This window comes from Periplaneta americana, chromosome 13, assembly GCF_040183065.1.
Source record: "Periplaneta americana isolate PAMFEO1 chromosome 13, P.americana_PAMFEO1_priV1, whole genome shotgun sequence".
Classification (NCBI taxonomy): Eukaryota; Metazoa; Arthropoda; class Insecta; order Blattodea; family Blattidae; genus Periplaneta; species Periplaneta americana.
This window is the reverse complement of record NC_091129.1, coordinates 56545843-56571091: the sequence shown is the minus strand read 5'-3', so window position 1 is coordinate 56571091 and position 25249 is coordinate 56545843. Positions and strand designations below refer to the sequence as shown.

The 25249-nt window shown below is 35.2% G+C and overlaps 1 protein-coding gene across 3 annotated transcripts in view; it reads left to right on the top strand.

Annotated features, from left to right (window-relative positions):
• Alh (coiled coil domain containing protein Alhambra) overlaps positions 1-25249 on the top strand; it is a 91905-nt gene that overhangs the window by 11787 nt on the left and 54869 nt on the right. For 2 of the 3 annotated variants that reach the window (XM_069843267.1, XM_069843265.1), the window contains exons 4-6: positions 8232-8429; positions 13834-14987; positions 24325-24744. In XM_069843267.1, the coding sequence (XP_069699368.1) occupies positions 8232-8429; positions 13834-14987; positions 24325-24744 (1772 nt within the window). The remainder of the gene's footprint in view (positions 1-8231; positions 8430-13833; positions 14988-24324; positions 24745-25249) is intronic. The other variant, XM_069843266.1, reaches the window with a different exon arrangement.

Here is a 25249-nt window from a genome sequence, read left to right as displayed (position 1 = left end):
AGTGGACTATTTACTCGAACCATACAAAAACAAAGGGTACCATATTTATGAAGACAATTTTTATAATAGTGTACAGCTTTTGGAAACCCTGTGTCAGCACGACATTTGTGTGTGTGGAACAATATGCTCTAACCGTGGTCTGCCTAGGGACTTGGTTGCTGCTCTAAAGAATTGAAGCAAGGAGACCTCACTTTTCGACATAAACAAAACGTTCTCCTCCTCAGTTTCTGGCACAAAAGGGTCATAAACATGATTTCCACCATTCACACTGCAGAAACGATTGAAGCACCAAGTAAATGGGGGGGGGGGGGAACGTAAAGCTGAAGCCTAATTGCATTATTGACTACAATAAATACGCACACGGTGTAGATAATGCAGATTAATATTTATCATATTATCCTGTGATCCAAAAAACAAGTGTGGCCGAAGAAAGTGTTTTTCTATCTGCTGCAGTGTGCTCTGTTCAATTCATATGTCTCACATGCCAAGAGGAATGCTGGAACAAAGACATTTCTTGACTATTTGGGAAACGTGTGTGAGAGGCTGATTCATACAGCCAATGACCAACAGTGCTCAGATACCCAAGGTCAAGAAAGTGCAGTAGCACCGCCTCCAAAGAGAGCCCCAAAAACTGATACAGAGTACAGACTGGACGGCAAAATGAAACACCACAAGCTCATTCACATTCCTCCCACAACAAAAGACAAATATCCCACAAGACGCAGAGTGTGTGTGAGAAAAAATATCAAGAGAGAAACTAGATTTATGTGTGCACGGTGCGGTGTTCCCCTGCATCCAGAAGGCTGCTACTCACGATATCGTACCCTCAAAGCCTACTGAAGGTACTGTAAAAATTTTAGTTCATTTTCTTTAAAATTGTAGAAATTAGAGTTGTTTATTATAATCACTGCAAAAACGTACGTCATGTTTAAAAACCCCCGGTTCTGTTAAAAGGCTAGCCCTTTAAATGCCTGGCAGTGAATGTGTTAATCTTTTTGAAACTTCGATTACTTGGTTTGGATCCTACCTTTACAAACTACAACAATTTGTCATTGAAAGCAGTTATTCTTCGGAATGACATGTTGTGAAGTCTGGGGCTCCTCAAGGATTGGTGCTCAGACCTTTATTCTTCATGGTTTATTTATTTTAATAACGTGACTAATATTTATGAAGCACAGCATATACCATATGTATGTTGACGACTTAAAAATTTATTTGTATTTTCATCGTGACAAGACCAGTGATGCATGAATGAAGACTTGAATGAATTCAATTTCAGTGTGGTTACATAAATTTGGATTAAAGCTAATTCCAGAGAAATTGCAAGCATTAATTGTAATGGGACATAATCGTCTGCATAGCACTCTTGATAGTAGTACTATATACCACATATAAAATTAAATGGAGTTATTGTTGAATACAGTGAAACAGTTAAAAAAAACTTGGTATGTTTGCAGATAGTGATCTAAATTGAAACACTGTAAAAACATATTTTCTCTACTCCACTCTGTGTTTCATGTCAAAGAATTGTTAATATTTAGTCTAAAAAAGAATCTTACTCAAAACACTTGTAATGCCCTATTTTGATTATTGTGTTTCCTTGCTAACTAATGTAAATTCACACTTAGCTGAGAGATTATAACATATTCATAATGTGTGCATACGATTCATCTGCATTACTCATAAATTTGACCATGTAACACCTTCTCTCCAATTACTTTCATGGGTGGATCTGAAGGAACGACAAACAATATATTCACTGTCTAATGTATTTAAAATCATGCATACTTCTACTTTGAATTATCTGGTACATGCTTTCTATTTCTTACAACTCTATAAAACCAACACCAAGCACTTCTTTTTATCCCCCATCACAGAACTTTTTTATACTCATCCTCCTACACTGTAGAAATACCTCTGGAATTCCTTACTTAAAGACATCAGAGATTGACGGACATTATCACAATTTAGAACTAGTCTATAACAGATGTGATGAGCCTGCAGTATTCAGTATTAACAACAGCAAATTAGCGTTGGGTTGTTACAAATTTTAGATAAAAATACATATTTATATCCAGATATCATTGAAGACAATTTGGCCTTGCTTTAACTATTTTGAGGATGACATTTGCAGTATCATGCGATTTCGAGTTTTGCTATCAGATCCGAGGTTTGTGATTTTAAACCTGGCTGAGGACTATAAAAACCATAGCACAACTTTGAAAGAAAGGTAAAGATGACAAACATTTATCTTACAACTTGTAAAGTAATCCTAACCCTGAAGGAGAAGGTTCCAGACAAACTCTGCTTATCACAGGTTAGTGAATTCATCTTACAGGTGTAGCCACTTCAGAAATGGAATTCTCCACATTACTGGACTAGCCGAAGGCAAAAAGGTAGTAGTGTGGAGAGAAAAAAATACACTTACATACATACATACATACATACATACATACATACATACATACAGAGTGTTTCAGAAATGATGGTAAAAATATAGGGATGAGAAGTAAAAACAAAGAGAAGCAAAACAGTTCCAGTAAACATGGGTCCACAAATTAATCGTTTACAAGATAATGATATATATATATATATATATATATATATATATATATATATATATATATATATATATATATTTTTTTTCCTGGTTGGGATTGCCAGCACTTGGATAAGATAAGGTGGTAATATTCATAATTCATATGTATGCCACACTTTTCCCATCCCATTTCCTCTAAGGGTAAGATAATATTTAAACAGACGATGTGGTGAACAGTGGATATGTGGAGAAAGACTTGTACCTAGGTCACCGGATTTAAATCCATTGCATTTTTGTGTATGGGTTTATGCATAGTTTACACAACAGACATCACCACATCTAAAGAATTGCAGCATCGGTTTGTAGATGCCTTACAGCAAATGAATGACCCAGGATTGCTCGAGCGTATTTGCGAGTCTTTGTGGGGAAGACTAGACAGATACATTCAAGTGCATGATCAGCATTTTGAACACTTGCTGTAAAATTCTTCAGTTAACATGTTCGTACTTATACACAAACTTGACTTTGCTCAAACAAAGAAGTTTCTTTTGTGTATGTTCAATCACATTTCTGTGGTGTTGAAGCCAAAATTATGTATTTTACTGCCTCGTGATTGATAAATTAAATAAAATTGTCACTGCTTTTGTTGGAATTAGTACTTAGTATTCAGCAGGCCCCAACCAGCACAAAATGGCATTATCTCGTAAATGGTTAATTTGCGGACCCATGTTTACTACAACTTTTTTTGCTTATTTTCGTGTTTACTTCTCATTCCCAAAATTTTTGACCATCACTTTTGGAACACCTTGTATATACATACATGCATACGCACACATGCATGCACACACAGACACACACGACTTCCTCTTATTCTTTGCTGGAATGTAGGACAACAGTAAAATTTCTCCATCACACTCTGTCACTGTCCAGCCATTTCACTTCTTTGTATTTCTTTCCATGTTTGTGAATCTCCCTTATTTTTCGTCTCCAGGTCAGTCTGAGTCTTCCCCTCTTTCTTGCTCCTTACAGATTCCAATTCAATCCAATATTTTCATCAACTTTCTCATAATCTCACAGAATATATAAGAGAATTCATACGTATTACAAATGGCTTTTAAGGAACCTGGATGTTCATTGCCGCCCTTGCATAAGCCCACCATCGGTCCCTATCCTGAGAAAGATTAAGCCAGTCTCTACAATCATATCCTAGCTCCCTAAAATCCATTTTAATATTATCCTCCCATCTATGGCTCGGCCTCCCCAAAAGTCTTTTTCCCTCCGGTCTCCAAACTAACACACTATATGCATTTCTGGATTCGCCCATACATGCTACATGCCCTGCCCATCTCAAACATCTGGATTTAATGCTCCTAATTGTCTGGTAAAGAATACAATGCGTGAAGTTCTGTGTTTTGTAACTTTCTCCATTCTCCTGTAACTTCATCCCTCTTAGCCCCAAATATTTTCCTAAGCACCTTATTCTCAAACACCCTTAACCTCTGTTCCTCTCTCAAAGTGAGAGTCCAAGTTTCACACCATACAGAACAACCTGTAATATAACTGTTTTATAAAATCTGACTTTCAGGTTCTTTGAGAGCAGACTGGATGACAAAAGCTTCTCAACCAAATAAGGTCGACCTGGTTGGCGAGTTGGTACAGCGCTGGCCTTCTATGCCCAAGGTTGCGGGTTCGATCCCGGGCCAGGTCGATGGCATTTAAGTGTGCTTAAATGCGACAGGCTCATGTCAGTAGATTTACTGGCAGTTGCGAGCGTCGTTAAATAAAACATAACATTTAACATCAACCAAATAAGAGAATTCATAGATTTTATAAAATCAATAAAATTAGACAGACTCCAGAGCACCAATAGTAAATAGGTAACGAGGTATAGATTATAATTGTAAATATAAGTGTATTATGTAATAGCAGAATCAACCATAGTTGTAAATAGTAGAAAAACAAGCTCAGTATAGGAGAACATATAACTGTAAATACTATGATGACAAGGCATGTAGTATTACACTTATTGTAATGGAACATGTCATATATGTAATTAGTTAAAAAAACACACACACACACAAACCTCCCTCTCCCCTCACCATAGCACTATAGTTTCATGTTTTATGCGAGCCTTCTTGTTTTAAGATGATGTTTATTGTAGATGACATAGTGTACCTAGAGAAATTTCTCTCTGAGTGCCTCTTACTTCATCATTGTATGTTAATGGAAATCTGTAGCTTCTGTAGTTAAGAGATAGTTAAGGAAATAATATACAATACTTAACTGCTTATCTTCCTTAATTTTTTCCTTGTTTAGGATCCATAATTATTAATACAATTTAACTTATTTAATCTAGCATTAGTGTAGACCTAATCAGTAGTTCTTATCAGCTCAGATTATCCAAATATTGCGAGGAATTGACAGTGTGTGATAAAGACTAGTACCTGCAACATGAGTAAAATCGACATGGCATAAACAAGCTAATTATGATAACATGAAATTACGAGAAACATTGTTGAAACTGTAAATAGGTTATATCAAACAAATGTGAGGCTAGATTTTGTGAAGAAAACTATGTAGAAAGAATACATTTTCGTGTTCACTGTTTTAAACTAAATATTTGGTTATGTAAACTCGTTGACATTACATTGTGCTTTGTGATTCAGAGACTTGTATATGTATATTGACGTGAGATAGTTTATAGAGTCACAGTTCATAGTTTTGTCATACAAAGGAATTAGACTATTCTTTTTTGCTACTGTGTAACTTATTTTACTGTAATGAACTGAACATAGTTGTTAATATAACTATTCTTATTGTTTTTAGATATTTTGAGTTTCTATCCATATTAAGTCATACAGTAAAGCTACTGTCTATTCCAGGCAGTTTGGGTGGATTTTTGTTGTTGCCACAGCTTTGGAAAGCTCTGAAGCCGAATGAGCTTCCATCAGGATTCTTTTTAAAATTGAAGACTCAGAATTCATGTTAAACACACAACCACCATTTGTTTTCCAGAGTTAAGGAAGCAGAAATTCTTTGCCTGTGCATTCTTTACACAGTAAAACCTCGATAAGACACGCCTGCTTATTACGCTATCCCGTGTAATATGCTTTTTTTGTCCGGTCCCTGCACATTTCATATATAACGCCTTTATAAAATGCTCCGTTTGTTGCGCTCAAGTCCCGCATAATACGCTATTTTTGTGAAATATTTTCGATGTAATTTTCAGCAATGTACTGTAACAGCAATGAAATATCTTGGTCATTGAACTCATAGGTGCCATTAACCTGAAAAGTATTGGTATTCGACCCTTTACCTGCGCATTTAAACATTCATACTTCATACCTTAGTATACCCCACCCTCTTGTTACGCTCTCTTATTCGACTCCTTATCTGCGTGGTTAAAGCCTACATACAGTTACAATACCTCACCTCTTGCTAACCCTCTCTCTCAAACAGCATTCCTCACTCGGCCGTAATAAAATTCTGGAAATTTTTGCGGGGCAGTTTGTTGTCCTTTAGTGTATTGACGTGTCTGTGAATGTGATTACAATGAGTGTTAAAAAAAAAGCACTTTCTGTGTCGAAAAATTGGAAATCGTACGAAAGTATGATGAGAACAGTACTCTTAATCAGAAACAACTCTCTGATTCATTAGGAATCACATCATTGACATTAAGAACAATCATAAAAAATCGCGACTCAATCACTGCAGCTGCGATGTCAGGAGGATGTAATCGCAGGAAACTGAAGTGTGGTAAACATGAGGACTTGGAGAACACTCACATGGAAAACAACTATAAATGGCTTTTTTTTCGAAAGAATTAAGTACAGTATATATTGTAAATGTCTTTGACGTACAGTACAGTAATTACATAATGGAGTAATACTGTATTACCTTTCATGAATCATGTATTTCAATAAAGAAAAATGCTAATAGATACTGTATATAAGTCAAAATTAGTATACCCACCTAATACGCGGTTCATACCCAGTCCTTTGAACAGCGTCTTATCGGGGTTTTACTGTATGTAATTACTGTACTGTACGTCAAAGATATTTACAATGTATACTTTACTTAATTCTTTCGAAAAAAGAGCTATTTATAGTTGTTTGCTGTGCGAGTGTTCTCCAAGTCCTCATGTTTACCACACTTCAGTTTCCTGCGATTACACCCTCCTGACATCGCAGCTGCAGTGATTGAGTCGCGATTTTTTATTATCGTTCTTATTGTCGATGATGTGATTCCTAATGAATCAGAGAGTTGTTTCTGATTAAGAGTACTGTTCTCATCATACTTCCATAAGATTTCCAATTTTTTCGACACAGAAAGCGCTTTTTGTTTAACACGTATTGTAATCACACTCACAGACACTCCAATACACTAAAGGACAACAAACTGCCCAGCAAAAATTTCCAGAATTTTATTACGGCCGAGTGAGGAATGCTGTTTGAGAGAGAGGGTTAGTAAGAGGGTGAGGTATTGTAACTGTATGTAGGCTTTAACCACGCAAATAAGGAGTTGAATAAGAGAGCATAACAAGAGGGTGGGGTATACTAAGGTATGAAGTATGAAGGTTTAAATGCGCAGGTAAGGGTCGAATACCAATACTTTTCAGGTTAATGGCAGCAGTGAGTTCAATGACCGAGATGTTTCATTGCTGTTGCAGTACATTGCTGAAAATTACATCGAAAATATTCCACAAAATCAGCGTATTATGCGGGACTTGAGCGCAACAAATGGGGTATTTCATAAAGGTGTTATATATGAAATGTGAGGGACTGGACAAAAAAAGCATATTACACGGGATAGCGTAATAAGTGGCCGCGTCTTATCGAGGTTTTACTGTAATGGAGTAATACTGTATTTTCTTTCATGAATCATGTATTTTAATAAAGAAAAATGCTAATATATACTGTATGTAAGTCAAAATTAGTATACCCGCCTAATATGCGGTCTTGGTTAATACGCAGTCCCTTGAACAGCGTCTTATCGGGGTTTTACTGTAATTTTATGAAATGTTTTTAACTTATTATGACTAAATGTAGAGTAAGATTTCAAGTAATATAATTTATTTTAAAGAAAAAATATCATTTCCCTCTTCCATGCACTCTGTAAACTTCTCTTCTTTCGATATGTCTTGCAAAAACTGTATACATCTTGCGAAAATTATCTTACCTGTGTGATAAAATTTAAGTTAGTCAAAATTACAGTTGTGAACTCGTTCAGGATAAGTCAAACTGAAAGAGTTAAGGGAGTTAAAAGAATGATAGGCTGATACAGTTTTTGCGGTATCTATTATTCCCTGAGTACTGTTCGCTTCCGTTTTTTGGCTTACTTGTAATGTCAGACAGTATAAAAAAAGATTACAGAGAGTGAGGATGACTGACAAAGAGTGAAGTGGGATGCAATACATATATTGCTTTGCTTATTCTGATTCTTCTCAAATTTCAGAACTGTATCTCTCACAGTCAGAATGGAACTCATTGGGCTAATAATTATACTGTTACTTCTGAAAAAACAGTACTGTTTGAATTTTCTCTGTAATTCCCTCAGCTTACAACACCAGTGTTTTCTTGCAAAAAGTAGGCGGTCGATTGTTTATGTTCTTTATTAAAAGATTTTTGCATAGATGATTTTAATGTTATCTCATAGCAAAATGTGTTTATATGATTTTATATTGGTATTGTAGGTGTGCTACATATGTGAAGAACAAGGAAAGGGTTCTCGTGCAACAGTTGGTGCATGTATGCAGTGTAATAAATCTGGTTGCAAGCAGCAGTTCCATGTTACATGTGCCCAGGCTCTCGGTTTATTGTGTGAAGAAGCTGGAAACTACCTGGACAACGTCAAGTATTGTGGCTACTGCCAGCATCATTATTCCAAGCTTGTAAGTTTTATTAATGGACATTATAAATTACTTGTAGTGATCATTTTCTTTCTCCCATTAAAGAGGTTTCTTGATTTTTGGCACGTTTATGCTTAGAAATTAAGCTGAAAGGATGTGGGATTCTTTGCTTGATGGAGTCATGAATTTTCTCCATTGATCTATTCCTTTTGGCCACACTGTGATCTTGGGGTTCATTAAGGGAAGTTCATATTTATCACATGCAAAATCATGGTAAAAATAGCCTATCTTCAAGTAGTCATAAATATAATACTATTTATCAGAGCTCTTTCATTTTTTTTAGTGATGTGTGTATATACATTAAGGTTTAAAATAAAAAAATAATGGTTACTCTAGAGTAAATTTCAAAAAATATTTTTGATGGTGAAGGTTGATATAAGCCCTGTGTCCATAATATTGCAAATATATTAATAATTTTGGTAGGATGTGTTTTAGTGCCACATTAATAGCAATTGTAATTTTTCATGCCCTTTTCTTTGTTTTTTTTTTAAATTTAATTATCCTTGTTTACATATTATGTATATTTATTTTTTTGAGGTTGTACTGAGTCCGTAAGGGCTACCCTCAGTGGGGGGGAGGGCAGTTTGTAATTAATTTTTTTTAGCAGTAAGTGGCTAAAATTTTAATTCAATATGTGTTTAACTAAGTGAATAGAGTGCACCTAATCACAGATATGCAGAGAATTTATAGAAAAATTATGTTTAAATTCAAAAATTATTTTAAGGGAAAAGATTTACCTTAGATTAACCATTCCCTTTTTATTTTAAAGCTTAATGTGTATACACACACCACTTACTTACTTACTTTTAGGGAACCTGGAGGTTCATTGCCGCCATTGGCCCCTATCCTGAGGAAGATTAATCCAGTCTCTATCATCATATCCCACCTCCCTCAAATCCATTTTAATATTATCCTCCCATCTACGTCTCGGCCTCCCCAAAGATCTTTTTCCCTCCGGCCTCCCAACTAACACTCTATGTGCATTTCTGGATTTGCTCATACGTGCTACATGCCCTGCCCATCTCAAACGTCTGGATTTAATGTTCCTAATTATGTCAGGTGAAGAATACAATGCATACAGTTCTGTGTTGTGTAACTTTCTCCATTCTCCTATAGCTTCATCTCTCTTAGCCCCAAATATTTTCCTAAGCACCTTATTCTCAAGCACCCTTAACCTATGTTGTATTGTATTGTATTTATTAACATTCCATGGTATTCATGCATGCTTACAGCTAGAATATGGAACAAGTCAAAAAACTTAATACTATTATAAAATCTTAATTTATAGTCACAGTCTAGATGAAATATATATAGACGAGATTTACAATATAGTGTGATTTACAATATAGTGTACTAGTACAACACAAAGTTTTAGTATCAATTTCATGAAGTGTTATTGAATGTCATGAATTCACCTACAGAATAGAAGGCGTGAGAAATTAGGTACTTCTTTAATTTGGCCCTAAATAATTTTATGTTTTGAGTTTCATTTTTTATATTGATAGGGAGTCTATTAAAAATTTTTACTGCCATATAACGCACTCCTTTTTGATAGCACGATAGGCTTGCCGATGGCGTATGAAAGTCATTTTTTTGATGTGTATTTATGCTATGAACTGTTGAATTAGTTACAAAGTTTTCACGATTACATACGAGGAAGATTATTAATGAAAAGATATACTGACAAGCCATGGGCATTATTTGTAGTTTTTTTGAAAATAGTCCTACACGATTCCCTAGATTTGGCACCTACTATTATTCTAATTACTCTTTTTTGTAATAGAAATATATTGTTACTATCTGTGGAATTTCCCCAGAATATTATTCCAAAACTCATTACCAAGTGGAAGTATGCAAAGTATATTGTTTTTAAGGTATTGATATTTACTATCTTTTGCATAGATCTAATAGCAAAACAAGCTGAATTTAGTTTGGGGGTAATTTCTTTAATATGATTTTTCCAATTTAACACATTATCGATTTTTAAGCCAAGAAATTTGGTTGTTGTTTCTAATGGGGATCTATTATTAATTATTGTGCTAGAAATTTGCGACGTTGAATTTGGACAGGATTTAAATTGAATTATGTTAGTTTTGTTACAATTTAATACTAATTTATTGACTGAGAACCAGTCACATATTTTAAAGAGAATTTCCTCTGTTGAGGATTGGAATGTGGAATGTGGAATGTTCCTCTCTCAAAGTGAGAGTCCAAGTTTCACAACCAAAAGAACAACCGGTAATATAACTGTTTTATAAATTCTAACTTTCAGATTTTTTGACAGCAGACTGGATGATAAAAGTTTCTCAACCGAATAATAACAGGTATTTCCCATATTTATTCTGTGTTTAATTTCCTCCTGAGTATCATTTATATTTGTTACTGTTGCTCCCAGGTATTTGAAATTTACTCTAGAGTAACCATTAATTTTTTATTTTAAGGATCAATCACTAAAAAAATAAAAGCTCTGATAAATAGTATTACATTTATGACTACTTGAAGATAGGCTATTTTTACCATTATTTTGCATGTAGTAAGTACCAACTTCCTGTAAGTCTTCACCAGAAATTAGTACCAGGGATATTTTCTTGGGGCTAAACGAAGCAAGCCTGTAGAAATGACATCCCTACTGCTAATAATGCTAATTGTAAAGATGAGATTCTTAATCTCCTGCTATCCTATAGGCCTCTACAGCCTGTAATTGGGATTACAGTATGAAGTGTTAAAAGTCGAAGCAAAATGAAGTCTTTTAAGTGTGTTCTGAAATGTCCATTTTTCAGAAGTGATAAAGTGGTGCACGCATGTTATGAAGATGCAGGTTGTGCTTAAATAACCATATCAAGACCAATTCATTTGTGGATTGTTCACATTTTTTCGTCTTTTTTAAATGTACATGTCAACAATAAAATATATTTATCAGTGATAACTCATAAAGTAGCACGCTCTTAGAATGGTTCCTCATATCAACAAAAGCATGTGGTTGTTTCTGATATGTTATTGGTTGTTTGTTCATGTGTAACATTTCTGGGTGTGGTAACACAGCACAGTACAAACAGCCAGTGTTGAAAATGGACGTCAATTTAAAATATACGGTAATAAATATAATTATGGTAGAAGCAAAAATTATAAATATAAATGTATGTAAATATAAATATGAATGAAGTTATAAATTAGTCAACATTATTATGATTCAAATCTCCCATGGCGCACCCTGGGCAATGACTCTGTCTGTAAATTGGTCAACAGCTTCATGTGGGTGAATGACGAACAGTCTCGTACCCACCATTAGTTAAAAATAGTTTCACTGTTAGATTATAGTCAGCATATTAGTCTACTTTATTAATATATTATATTTTGGATGTGATTATGGCAGGTTAAGCTGATTAGGCTAAATCAAAATCATAGAACTTACGTGAATAACTTATCAGCTATCAGACAACAAGCCAATCCCTTCCAAATCAGATTCGGAGTCACTGGATGAGCGGCTATCACTGGAAGAATCATCCGCCGTAGTAATTGTAAGTTTATCCACAACATTGTAAGACCATCCAATTGCCACATTTTATCTTCTTCCTTGATAACATGTTCAATAGCACTTTGCCATCTTGTGACCATAACTTAGTCAACTTAGTTAATAGCAAATTATATACTTCAGGTATTAAATAATACATAGTTCATACATCTTAATTGATATTTTTTTCTCCACTTTTAAGTGACTTCCCTCACATACAGTGCTCTCATTTTATGAGGAAACTAGATTACAGCGGAACCCCGACATACACTTTCCTGCGTGTCATGCTTGCACCAGTGAGGAACATGTTCCGTTACTATTGGCAACTCAAGACATTTAGCAACAACAGAACTGCAACTACAGAATAAGATAAGTCGGGAGAGCAGGAAGTTGGCCGGTGGCGGAATGATGCGAAGTTTCCTCGTAAAATGAGGGCACTGTATTTCACTACAGATGGACCTGCAATTTCTTCTGCCATAATTTTATCCTATACCAGTAGCCTACAATTTGAATATATATAAATATCATAACACACAGGACAGTTCAATATTTATAGATTGTACTGATAAATAATTTACTCTTACATAATTCACAACATCGAACACAATTCACTCCTGTTCCATAACACCCCAACACACAGTACAATTCACTATTTGTAGATATTTACTGATAAATGAATATTGTTCTCTGCTAAGTGTCACAGTAATTCACAACACAACAGTACAATTTACTATCGTAGGACTTCATAGAAGTGACTGATGAGCTGAAATTAAACTGCACATCTCACATGCTGTACTTCAATTAGACTGATATGGTAAGGCTGCGATTCTCTGTAGATTATCCAATGCTGAGGTCAGTGAGGTCCCATACACATCGTATATAGCATTATTAATCAGGATGACATCATTCACATTGCAATCATTCTCTGTCAGGAAGGTGTTCCAATATAAAATGTTGCTTTATACTTACTATTACTGTATAGTGTATATTTTAAACTGACTGCTATTTACAACTTTTCTGTGTTTTGTATTAATGTGCTCTACATTTTATTGCAATGAAAATAATAGTATATTTTGTTATAATAATAATAATAATATTAATAATAATAATAATGATGATAATAATAATGATAATAATAATATAGTAAATTTGTAGCTAAGTTTTCGTTTATTATTTGTAAGTCGCAATATTGAAAATTTTTAAAAACAAGAAACCATTTATAAAGAGGAACTAGTTTTCTTAATTGTGCACTGGTGTACTTTGGTGTACAGCCAAATGCGAGAGCCTTGGTCACATGGATTTGGGTGATATGAAGAACCATTCTTAGAGCATGTACACAACACTCAGGCCATTAAAAGATTGGCTCTAACAGTGAAGATGTCTCAACTTGACTTGCATACTCCATTACAGGGCTCTGTAGGGTTAAGGTCAAGTGGTATGGCCATCTGGAGCTGAATGTAGGAACCAAAGGTGGAAGTTTAATGACTGCTTAGAGAATTTTGTTTGCGACATTAATCAGTTCAATGTTGTAAGTTTCTTTAATGTACCATAAACTTGCTGTCAAAAGTACATTGTTTTTTGGCAACACCACAGAAAACTATCAGAGCCATTCTCTCAGAAATTCCACTATAGCATCCAATGTTAATGTTAAAAGTTGACAGAAATGATTGGACAGTAACTTGATAAACACAGATCTAGCTGGATAGTAATTAAGTATTTGCTTAAGAGTCTTATTGTCCTCTCTCCTTGGAAATTCTTTAATCTATAAACTACTTATAAATACTTAAATGTATTTGATTTTGATTAATCTATAAATTGTTTTGAGTTTGTCTTCCTGACATTAAATGAAGAGTAGGAATGTTGTTTGTATTTCAGAAAAAAGGTGGCAATGTAAAGACAATTCCGCCATATAAACCAATTCCAGCAGACAACGGATCTTCTGACTCTTCTCCAGAGAAGGAATCTGATAGCATGGTTAAGGCAGGTGTGAGCGGAAAGCGGAAGGGCACAGGTAAGGCCACCACAGCTACCTCTGCAGCAGTGGGAGCAAAGGGTGGAGCAACGGGTGGCAAAACTGTGGTGGGTGGGCACAGTCCAAGCCTTGGTGATGGTTCTTCCATTGGTGCTGGTGGGGACCTGTCATCCAACTCTTCTATAGGTCTCAGAGATGGTTCAAATCTTTCAGCAACTGCCATCACGGGGCCATCAGTCGCAAGCAATGCCAGTGGTGGCAATACTAAGTTTACCACATCAAACTTTGTTGAGACAGTCGTGACTCAGAGTGAGAGTGTGTTTGGTGCAGATGTACCCATTGCGGGACAGACTAATGTGCGTGTTTCAACAGCCGGATTACCGGCATCTACGAATTCCAGTGCCAGCAGCTCCAGTATCACAGGAAAGAAACGGAAAGCTGGTGGCAGCCGGACACCTACCACTCCCGATAATCCGTCTGACATTGCCTCCCTACAGGCACCTTTGTCAGTCGTGAGCGCAGCTGTTGGGATTCCAACAGCTGGTGGCAGTGTCACTGCCATGGCAGGAAGTGTCTCTGTCACTTCGTCAGGAGTCACTGACAATCATGGTAGTACAATGCTTGGGGACTCGAAGAAACTGAAAGTAGAGGGAGTGGGCCTTGGTGGTATGAGTGCTAATAGTGCAAATCCTGTTCCATCGTCCACAATGCCTGAATCTGTGGTTGTGAGCAATGTGAACTCTCGATCTATGCCAACGGGCAATGTGATCACTTCGGTACCGGGTGCTGTGGTGAATAGTGCTGTTAGTTCAGGAAGCATAGTAGTGTCTGTACCACTGGCTGCTACGTCCATTCAGCCACCCACATCAGCAGCGACTGTTGTTACGTCTGCTCCAACATTGTTCCAACAGCTGCAGCAGTCAAGTGTGGTAACTAGCAATGCTGCAGCAACTGCAGCTAATGCAACTGTTCCTGACAGTAGAATGCATGTACAACCACAGCAACAACAGCAGCAGCATCATCATCAATTAGATGACCAGCCCGGCAAAAGAGCGAGGTAAGTTAACAACTTAAATGAGACCACTAGAATTTATCGTATTTTTTTCTAGTAAAAGTTTAAGAAATAAAACTTACATTTCACTAGCCTTAAAATTACGTTTGTGTATGTGGTACTAAATGGATCCAGACAGTTGATCTGTGATATTTACTAATATTGTGACTGTAAAACATGTGCAGACCATAAATTGGCCTTAACTCCTGCCTTTGTTCTCGTTTCCATATCTTGTGTCCGAAGGCAAAAGGAAGTAATGTGCCAAAACATGGATTTTCAGATTATGGTTGATTCATATACTCGTATAGTATTTTATGCTTGCTTTGATGTTGGTACTCCCAAAATCCAAGGATGGTTAATTTCGTATAAATTTCGATAATTTAAAAGAAGTAAGTCATAAAGCTGTATTCAAAGTGGAATATCCATCTCACCATGTGTCAAAATGGAGATTTTGGACTTAATTTCTTCTGGCTTCTGAGGTAAGATATTAGGCTTAATCCTATTCCTTTGCAAAATTTAATCTCCTTCCCCTCCCTTTTCTCAAAGGGGTGGGAGAGGAGAGAAAAAATAAACCATTTAAGCAATATTTATTGGCACATTTGCTCTTTAGGCTACTTTTCAACACGAATTTGTATGTCTAAAAGTGATATTGCATGAGTTGCATGAAAATTGCTAACTATTAGAATTAATTTTATTATTTGGCTTTTACATAAGTCATTGTTAGTTAAAGTTAATTTCTAATTAAATAAGAATATAATGATAATAGAACTTTATTACGTATCATTGTAGGACCACACTGCTACTCTGCAGTGTATTAAATACTGTAATGTGTTTGAAATCGTATTTACAGATACTATCTCATAAGTAATGTCGGTTTTGGAGAAAAATTTTAGTTGGACTGTCTTGTGACAAGAAATTAATCTAATATGCAAAGTAAAGGCGATTTCGTTTTGAGCCACCTTTCAGCAAGGTTTGTTGTCCTGGGATGGTATCAGTTTCTGACTTTTGATGCTTCCAAGTTTTGGAAATTTCTTCCATGCAGGAAGTGAGTCATGGACCAAAACAGATGGTAATTTGAAAGCACAAGATCAGGGCTATATGCTGGGAGGGGATCATGGTAGCCCTACTACTACTGTGACTACTGATACTGATAAAAATAAAAATAGTAATAATAAAAATAATAGTAATAGTAGTAGGCCTTAATAATATCAAATACTCTCTATAATTAGATTAGAAAGTTCACGGTAAAAGTGGCGAATGACTCACAAGTGCTATTTTGCGACAGGAATTGTAGTCAGTTAGGATGCCATAGTGACGTGAGGCATTGTGCTGTTAACTGTAGCATGAGTTTTGTTCTTCAAGAAACACGTGGTGTAAGTTGTAAGGATTATTAATTTTCATTGTAATGTTTGGGAAATATGGAATTGTTTGTTCTGTGTTCTTTTGTAAAAACTACGCTTGACAAAAGATGCTAGCTCTTTCTTCAGTTTTACAAAAGATAGAGATACGTGAGAGAATCCTAGACAAAAAGAATCCTAGAGGGACATAATATCTGTACAAAAATCACAGAATATATTCAGATCACTTAGATTATTGGGCTTCAATAAACGTAATTTGAAAAGTCAGGAGTAAGTAAAAATAAAATGTAATTGGAAAAGTATAGCGAAGTTTCATATCAGCCATAGACCTGTTATTTTTAATATTTTGCTTTAATAACAGACTGAAGAGAACAGCTGTTCTTTCTTCCGAAAATATGGGTCGAATTGAAAGCACAATGAAAGAACTGCAAAGGTCCCAAAAACGTATTAGATCTTGCATCGGGAAGGCTGCGGGTTCTCTGATGTCAAACAGCAACGCAGATGATACTCTATACCACATAATTAGGTAGTGCAATAGCAATAACATACAGAGTGTTTAAAAAAAAAAGATAACCGAAACTTTTGTCTGGTCTTTTGAATCATCTTTACACAATTATTATGCTTCACATGGCATCCATCATTATCCACTATGTACTGCATGCGGCCAATGATGTGTGTATGAAGAACTACTAAGAGCATAAGGAACATATATTTAAAACATTAGCCTACAATTTCAAGCTATCTAAGCTAGATAAGCTTTATTTTATAGATAAAGATATGAACCCCACTTCAAAATTGCTATGGAAAGAATTACATAATTAAAATTTTTAATAATAAGAGATTAATACAAGACTGCAAAGAAAATCTCTTTTCTATTATTCTATCTAAAGGTGAAACAACATGACTTCAGACTGCAATTAAGCAACTATGACTGATAAATATTTCCTAAGCACGCCTGAAAGAAGCAGCGGTGAAATTGACATTTGTAATTTTTTATTCAAGGAATGAGATATCTAGGTAGCTAAATTGAATTTTTGTAATCATATTTGGATGAAACTGTCAATGACGGCAAAAAAGTAGAGCATACAAATGAAGGAAACATATTGCAAGAAAATGTACAAGCTTATGTTGCAGGTTGGATGTATAGCAGACTGAAACACGAAATTTGTCAAAGGAATTAATTTTTCTTCTTTCAGTCCAAATGATGACATAACAATATAGTACATTGCAAAAAAAAGTAACAATTCAAAGATAGTTTTCTCTAAGAATATTCATCTAAGCTTGTGTTCTGATGTGTTTTAAAAATTGATAATGTTCATTGTAAGACTATAATTGGTGTAAAAAAAGAGCTATTTAAAATGGTAGTGTCCCCTCCTCCCCCCGTTATATTTCCATTTGCAGTGACTGTGCCAATATTTTTATTGATAAATATTTCAATGTGCTAACAAACTATTAAATCAAAAATGAATTACTAGACAACCATATAGCTAGTAAACGTAATACCCACTAAGTGATGTATGAAGCTGGAAGTCAACTAAATCATAATTATACTTGAAAATACGAGAATTGTGCCAGTTCATTTCTATTTTAATAACTTTGTAACTTGTTATTCATGTAAAATGTTGTGAACAAAGTAATTCCAAATTATACAATTTCTTTGCATTTTCTTACTAATATCAAATGCACACCTCTCTGCTTTACCTCACATAATTCAGTACTCCGCAAGGACCGTATCAACATTTCAAGCTGCTAGATAGCAGCAGGTCACTTTTTGTCATTGCTTGCAATGCTAAACAGGGAAGCTTTCCAGCATTATTGTTAGAGAGTATTTGATGATAATAATAATAATAATAATAATAATAATAATAATAATAATAATAATATTAAGCAGCTTATGTTTATCTTCTTAATTGATGGTTGTTAACATAAGTTACGGTTCTATACCTACTTGTCTTTGAATTTCAGTTCCTTACATTCTGTCACTTTCAGATCTAAATTTCATCAAGAGTAACAGAAATTATTTTTTCTTCATTTCTTACAAGTCTCCATTTTTCTTTCAATTAAGCCTTATGAGTGCCACATCTGTGGCTCAAGTGCTAGCTCAGTAGTCTTTCATCCAGGTGGCCCAGGTACAATCCCTGGTCTGTTCGTGATGGAATTTGTGTTGAACAAAGCAGATGTAGCAGGGGCTTTTCTCGGGACACTTCCATGTCTCTCTGTCATTCCACGAGCACACTCTGTCTCTCCTACATTTCATCTTTCATCTGCAACATTAAAAATAGGCTGAGGTGAAGTATTGGGAATAATATGCATTTCCGAGGCTGGTCAGGAAGGACATGAAGCTGGACCCTTGTGGCTTATCAGGCTACTCATCCATGAAATGGGAGCTCGCTCTATCAGTGGCTGAGTCACCTGTTAGTAACGGATTTACGAATGCCACCCAGGCCATCTATCAGACTTGACAATCATCGCATATGTTGGGTGCACGATGGGTCAAAACAAGTCTATGTATCCGTTTCGAGTTCAGCCCTAAAAGCCAAGCCAAGCCAAAGTCTTCTGAGAAGCTCCTATGTTAGGGTATTTTGCATAATTTATCTTCACCTAGATCAACATGATCATCAGTGGCAATACCAAGAGTATCTTTGATATACTTTGTTAGTCCTCTCATTTATTGCAAGTAACTTATCTATAACTGGGCTACTGAGAACATTTACCAGATCATCACGTTTTAGATTGTGCCCTTCAGATGCTAGGATCTGACCAAATTGCTATGTTGGAAGACACATTTCCATAGAATACCTTCACATCTAAAGAACTTTTTATTTTAAAACTAAAAAATAATGATGGAATTTCTCCTACACTGTCATCTTTAATTTTCAAGAAAATACAGGTAACATAGTTACCTTCCACACTTCTTTTCTGAACCTCACATTTAAATTGGTGAAAAGTGTGAAGAAAGTTCCTTTCACACCATTCCCTGAAAAACTATTTTTCTCTCTTCATATGTTTCTCTCTCCATTGATCTGGAAGACTGACAGTATGGTATGAAGGTTTGTTAGTAAATATAGTTGGGTAGGGATCATTACAAAATTTAGGAATTTTCCGGGTGACATGAATAGCATCACTAATTACATTAGGAAAAATATCTTCCCAAATGGAGATTCAAAATGTTTTATCCATACCACTGTACTCTCCTCAACCTGAAAATTGTCACGAAGTATGCACCTTATACATTTGCCTCGTAAAGTCTTATCTTTTGAGAACTTAAATGCTGAAATATCTACACAGATCCATAGTTAGAATTACAACCCGGTACACAACATAAACGGCCCACAGTTCACTAGATAATTAACACAAACAAAAAACATAACAAAACTTAATAAGAAAACCACCTGACAATCATGCTTGGATCACCATTGACGCCATTTTGATTACTATCGATACTTGCATTAAAGTCAGAGTATTGAAGACGGTCATGATACAGATATCCCATGCACAAAGTAATGAAACATGTGCTGCCACTGTCCCCCGAAAGACATTGGAGGGTGAGTGGAAAGATGGCATGATAAACCAGTATCAGAGGTATGACCTTACTCCCAACTAGTATTAAATTCAGACCTTTTCCCCTGGTGAGATTTATACTATACTGGTGAGGGAGGTGGAATCGACAGGAAAAGAAACAATAACAAAAATCTCACAACAACAGAGGCAGTCTATTTAAAAGGGAATATAGAAAAATAGGCCCAATTAAAGAAATAGAATTTTCATTTGTTTTTATTTTTTCTCGTTGCCAAACTTTCAGAACGGCCCCGAGGTTCACTCAGCCTCCTATAAAATTGAGTACCAGGTCTTTCCCGGGGGTAAAAGGCGGTCAGAGCATGGTGCCGACCACACCACCTCATTCTAGTGCCGAGGTCATGGAAAGCATGGGGCTTTACCTCCATGCCCCCAAGTGCCTTCATGGCATGTTACGGGGATACCTTTTACCTTTACCTTTTAGTATTTGTTTTAAATACTAATGTTAGTAAGCTTATAAGCATTAATTAAAAAAAATATTGTTATGTAAAACATGGTGAATATGAACTATCCTTCTTTGTAATATTGTTCCATAAAGCCAGTGGAAGTATTCTTTTTATATAAACTGCCTAAATTTAATAGACCTTCAAGTAGTAAACACTCACCAATTAAATTAGATGATTGCGTCTCCAGTAGTTTTTCTAAAGTTTTTAAAGGACACTAGTATGAATACTCCAACTATTTTTCGAAATACTTCAAGGTCATTTTTGAAGTGCATTTCATAGAGTTTACAAAATACATCATCTCAAGCACAATCAAAATATAACCAGTCATATTTAGTTTCCATTCATATCCTATATTTGATTTCGCGTCCAATAGTTTTATTCATTGACTCACTACTAACAGCAGTAGATGAATTATCAGTTTACAGATTTCACTTTCACTTAAACTCTGTTGAGAATTTTCTTCATTAAATGCACTGGATACACTTTCCATTGACTCCTTAATACATATTTCCTTTTTAAGAAAAGTAAACAATGTATCTTGTTTTGCCATCGTACACTGAAATATTTACGAGTATAGGCCTATTTACTGTATAATCTGTAACTATTTTAGTAAACAAAATTATTACCTATTTGCTAAACAAAACTAACGGTGAAAACTACACCAATAAAAATACAGCATACCTGACTTATATGAAAATTGAAAATTGAGATGGTTTATTTAAATTTCAACCAATCATGATGATCAGCTGGCATACCACTAACCTTCAAGGAAACTACTACCGAAAAATCTACATAACAAATTTATTTTAGTTACTGAAAAGTCATATCAAATTGAAATATTATATCTATTATATTCGTATAAATTATATTTCTTAGTTAAAAAAAGTCTAAAATCTCGGGGGAGGGGGGCATAGCTGACTTTCCCACCCTGTTGTAACTGCTATACAGATTAAATTACAGCATTTAATTCTCCAGTTTTGATTTCCTGATGCCAAGATTTTGATTCACTATTTTTATCTAAGGTTCTTAACAGTAATATAAAACCCTTGAATCTTTCAAAACATGTTAGGTTTCGTGTTCCCATGAAAGGCATGAAAAGTCAAACTTAATAGAAATTCTAAATTTTTTTTTTCCTGTTACAGATGCATTAAAACTGTCAACTTGTACAACAATAAATTGATTCATTTAATTTATGAACTCAGAATGTGCATGTAAAATGTTTACCATTACCGTTGTTGTTGTTATTATTATTATTATTATTATTATTATCATCATCATCATCATCATCATCATCATCATCATCATCATCATTATCATCATTATCATTATTCAACTTTTATTGTTTAGATAAAATTATTTAAAGTTACACTAAAACTGCTGTTAAAGAAAATAATTTCGATGTATGTGAAATATATTCTGTCACAGCTTATACCTGCAAAATTTGGCAACTTTGACTTCTTCTATCAGAAAATAAACTCTTGGTATTTCCACACTGTTTGGTTCCATTTAAACACAACTTTTCTTGCCACAATAGCCCTATTTGTGAATGACAGACATAATAATCTACAGGGAGAGTCAAACCTAACTTCATGGCATTCTTACCAAACTGCAAGATTGCTGTGTGGCAGGCAGTGTTGGATTTTCTGTCATTTGTTTGTGTTACACCCACAAATGACACAGTGGGTCGGTTTGACTTATCATTTCTTCCAATCAATCAATCAATCAATCAATCAATCAATCAATCAATCAATCAATCAATCAATCAATCAATCTTCTTAATGTATCCAGCTGTTTGCTAACAACATAAAGTCCACTGTAGTCTATTCAATTGTTGTTTTACACGAGAAATGAGGGGTATTTTGATTGGTGTTCATTATAGATGCCTGTTGCTAGTAGCCAGAGTTGGGGTGTAGTCAATATATACTGCAGGGCTGTGTCTTCTGCAACTAGTACTGATGATTTTAATTTACTTCTTTTGTGGTTTATGGATGGACAGTATAGAAGAATGTGTTCCAGATCTTCATCATGATTATTACACCACAGACAAGTAGGATTATCAGAAATGTGAAATCGGTGTAGGTACAATTGAGTGACAATGTGACCTGTTCTGGCTCTTGTTAAAAATGTTTGAACATGTCTGGCAAGTTTTTGTACATTTCCAGGTCATTTGGTTTCTTTTGTACAGGCTGTAAAATTGTTCCTTTGTCAGAAGAGAGCCAATTGTTGATCCATAGGTTTGTAAAATGAGACTTTACTGAAGCAAAAGCATTGGATAGAGATATCACTTGAAGAGGTCTTGGTTGCAAATATGTTGCCTGTTTTGCAATATATCGACTTTTTCGTTTTCAGGTATACCACAATGACTAGGTATCCATTGAAATGTTATTTCCTTTTGGAGTTCTTTTAGTTTACTTAGTTGTTTCTGAATTGGAATAATTCTATGTGCATATAGGTTTGGTACATATTTAATTATATTAAATATAGCCCCATTGGAGTCGGTAAGTATGCAAATAGATTTTTCAGAAATTTGAGTAACACACTGAAGAGCAGCATCAATAGCTAGCAATTCAGTGTCAAGACTGGAGAAGGATGAACATGGTATGCAATAACTTTCTTAATATTTTGGAATATAATACCCTGCTCCTGATGTCCCATTATTAGGATTTAGAGATCCATCTGTATAAATTTGAAGGTGATCCTTATATGTTCTGCAGAGTAGTTCCATGGCATCTAACTTAAGAATGTATGGAGCTCTAAGTGATACAAATAATGCGACACTTTACTTTGTCAAACTGAGTCAGTTATCTGTACTGTATTGAGAAATACGTATTTTTAACCATGATTAGATACACAGTACAGCAACGCAGTTTCCTCATAGATATTTCGTTAAGTGTTCGTTTTGTTAGAGCATGCTTTGGGCTGTGTTTATTTGTATTGAGTACGGAACTTGTTTCTCGACACTTGTTAAATACGAGTAATTTAACAGTGCACTGTTTCGATGGTTGTGTAGTCTCAAAAACACTTCCGAAACTTGCATAAACACAGAGTAGATACGTTTTAATGAGGAAAGTGCGTTGCTGTCCTGTTTAACCATGGTTTAAATACGTATTTCTCAGTATAGTTCAGACAACTGACTGGGATTGACAATGTGAAGTGCCAATAGAATTGTATCACTGACTTTGTGTAACAGCTGATACGACAAACCCATGCATTGTGTCCTTTGGTGGACTTATGGCAAACAAGCTTCAGGGAAAATACAATGTATTGCCTGTCACAAGGCTTGGTAAGAATGTTGGTAACTTAGGTTAGACTCTCCCTGTATGATAATGGTGTAATTTCTTTTTACTTAAATATTATGATGTCTTTCTTTGTAGCAAATATGTTACATGGAATTGAAGAAATGAAAATACATTTTTCTGGGATGAGTGTGGTACTGGTATTATGATAGAACTAAAATATTTTTGATATTAACAGGTTGATAGTTCACACCTTCAGTGTGTAGAACATATTCTTTTCTTCACAATATAGGTAAGATTACATTGATTGCCCACTATCTTTAAGGTTAAAAGATAAGACAACCATGTAAATACATTTGCTCTCCTTGGCTACACAGCTACCTTTGTTTTCCTTTTTTTTTTATCAGTTATTAACAATATTATACCAATTGTGCAGTTATCTAGCATTGATGAGATTGGTAATAGTGTTACGGTATTTTGTCATAGCTTTGCCTGGCATTGCACAGCAGTTGAGAAAAACCTTGGAAAAAAAACCCAACCAGAACTCCCTTTGTTAGACATCAGCATTGCAGTAATTTAATTCCATTTTTAACAGAGATGTATGGCCCTGCAACAACATTCATTATACTAGTATCTCTCCTTACAGGCAAGCACTTTTCTGTCTTGTAAGATAATTGGATTACGTATTATACATTTTTTTGTGTAACAATTTTCTTCTTAATTTTAGGGCACAATCAACAGAAAAACCTGAAAAAGGCCGTAAACAGAAACGAGGAGGTACTTCAGCAACAGTGGTGACAACGTCTGTGACTGGTAACACCACAACTACCACTGCTAATTCTGCTACTGTTACTGCTGCTCCTGGTGTATCTGCAGTCACAGCAGCCAGTGCTAACAGCAGCACCAAGAGAGGAGGGCGTGGAGGCAGCAGTAACAATCCAACTCCTCCCCCTACGTCCTTACCACCTCATCCACCACCTGTCTCTACTACGACTGCAACACCCCAACACAACATGGTGAAGGACTCACCTCCAAGCAGTCCAGGCTCTGAAACAACTTCTGTTCATTCAGGAGGACGCAGCAGTAAGAGTAAAAGTAGCAAACGTAGCAGCAGTGGTCGCGACAGGGATGACAAGGACATAAAGCTGTAAGTTCTGTTTTAGATTCAAATGTTGTATTGTTATAGAAAAAGGGATTGTGACTGTTGTCAAAACTTGCTCAATTTGATTAAAAAGTAAAAAGATCAGGAAGAGGGCTGAGCAAACTGAGAAGTAGAGAAAATCACATGCGTAACTAATTTTTTAAAGAATCTCCTACTACTAACTTTAGTAAAATGTTTTGTCAATGACTAGACTGCAAACTTTTATTACTTAATGATATTCAAGTTAATTTTTCTTTGTAGAAAAATTGATTAGATTATGTAAGTAAATGTTGTTGTTGTTTTCTAATGCCAGTGGATTGACAAAGTCATTTGACCTCTTGCACTCCAATATTTTTCAAAGATATTGTCATGGTCAGCCACTGAAGCACAGATTTTGAGGTGTTCCGAATAAAATATTTTAATTAGTCAGCATTAAGATTTGCTTCTTGAATAATGGTAATATCTACATTATTATCTGAAAGTATATTGGCTAGTTCAGTCTTCTTAGCTG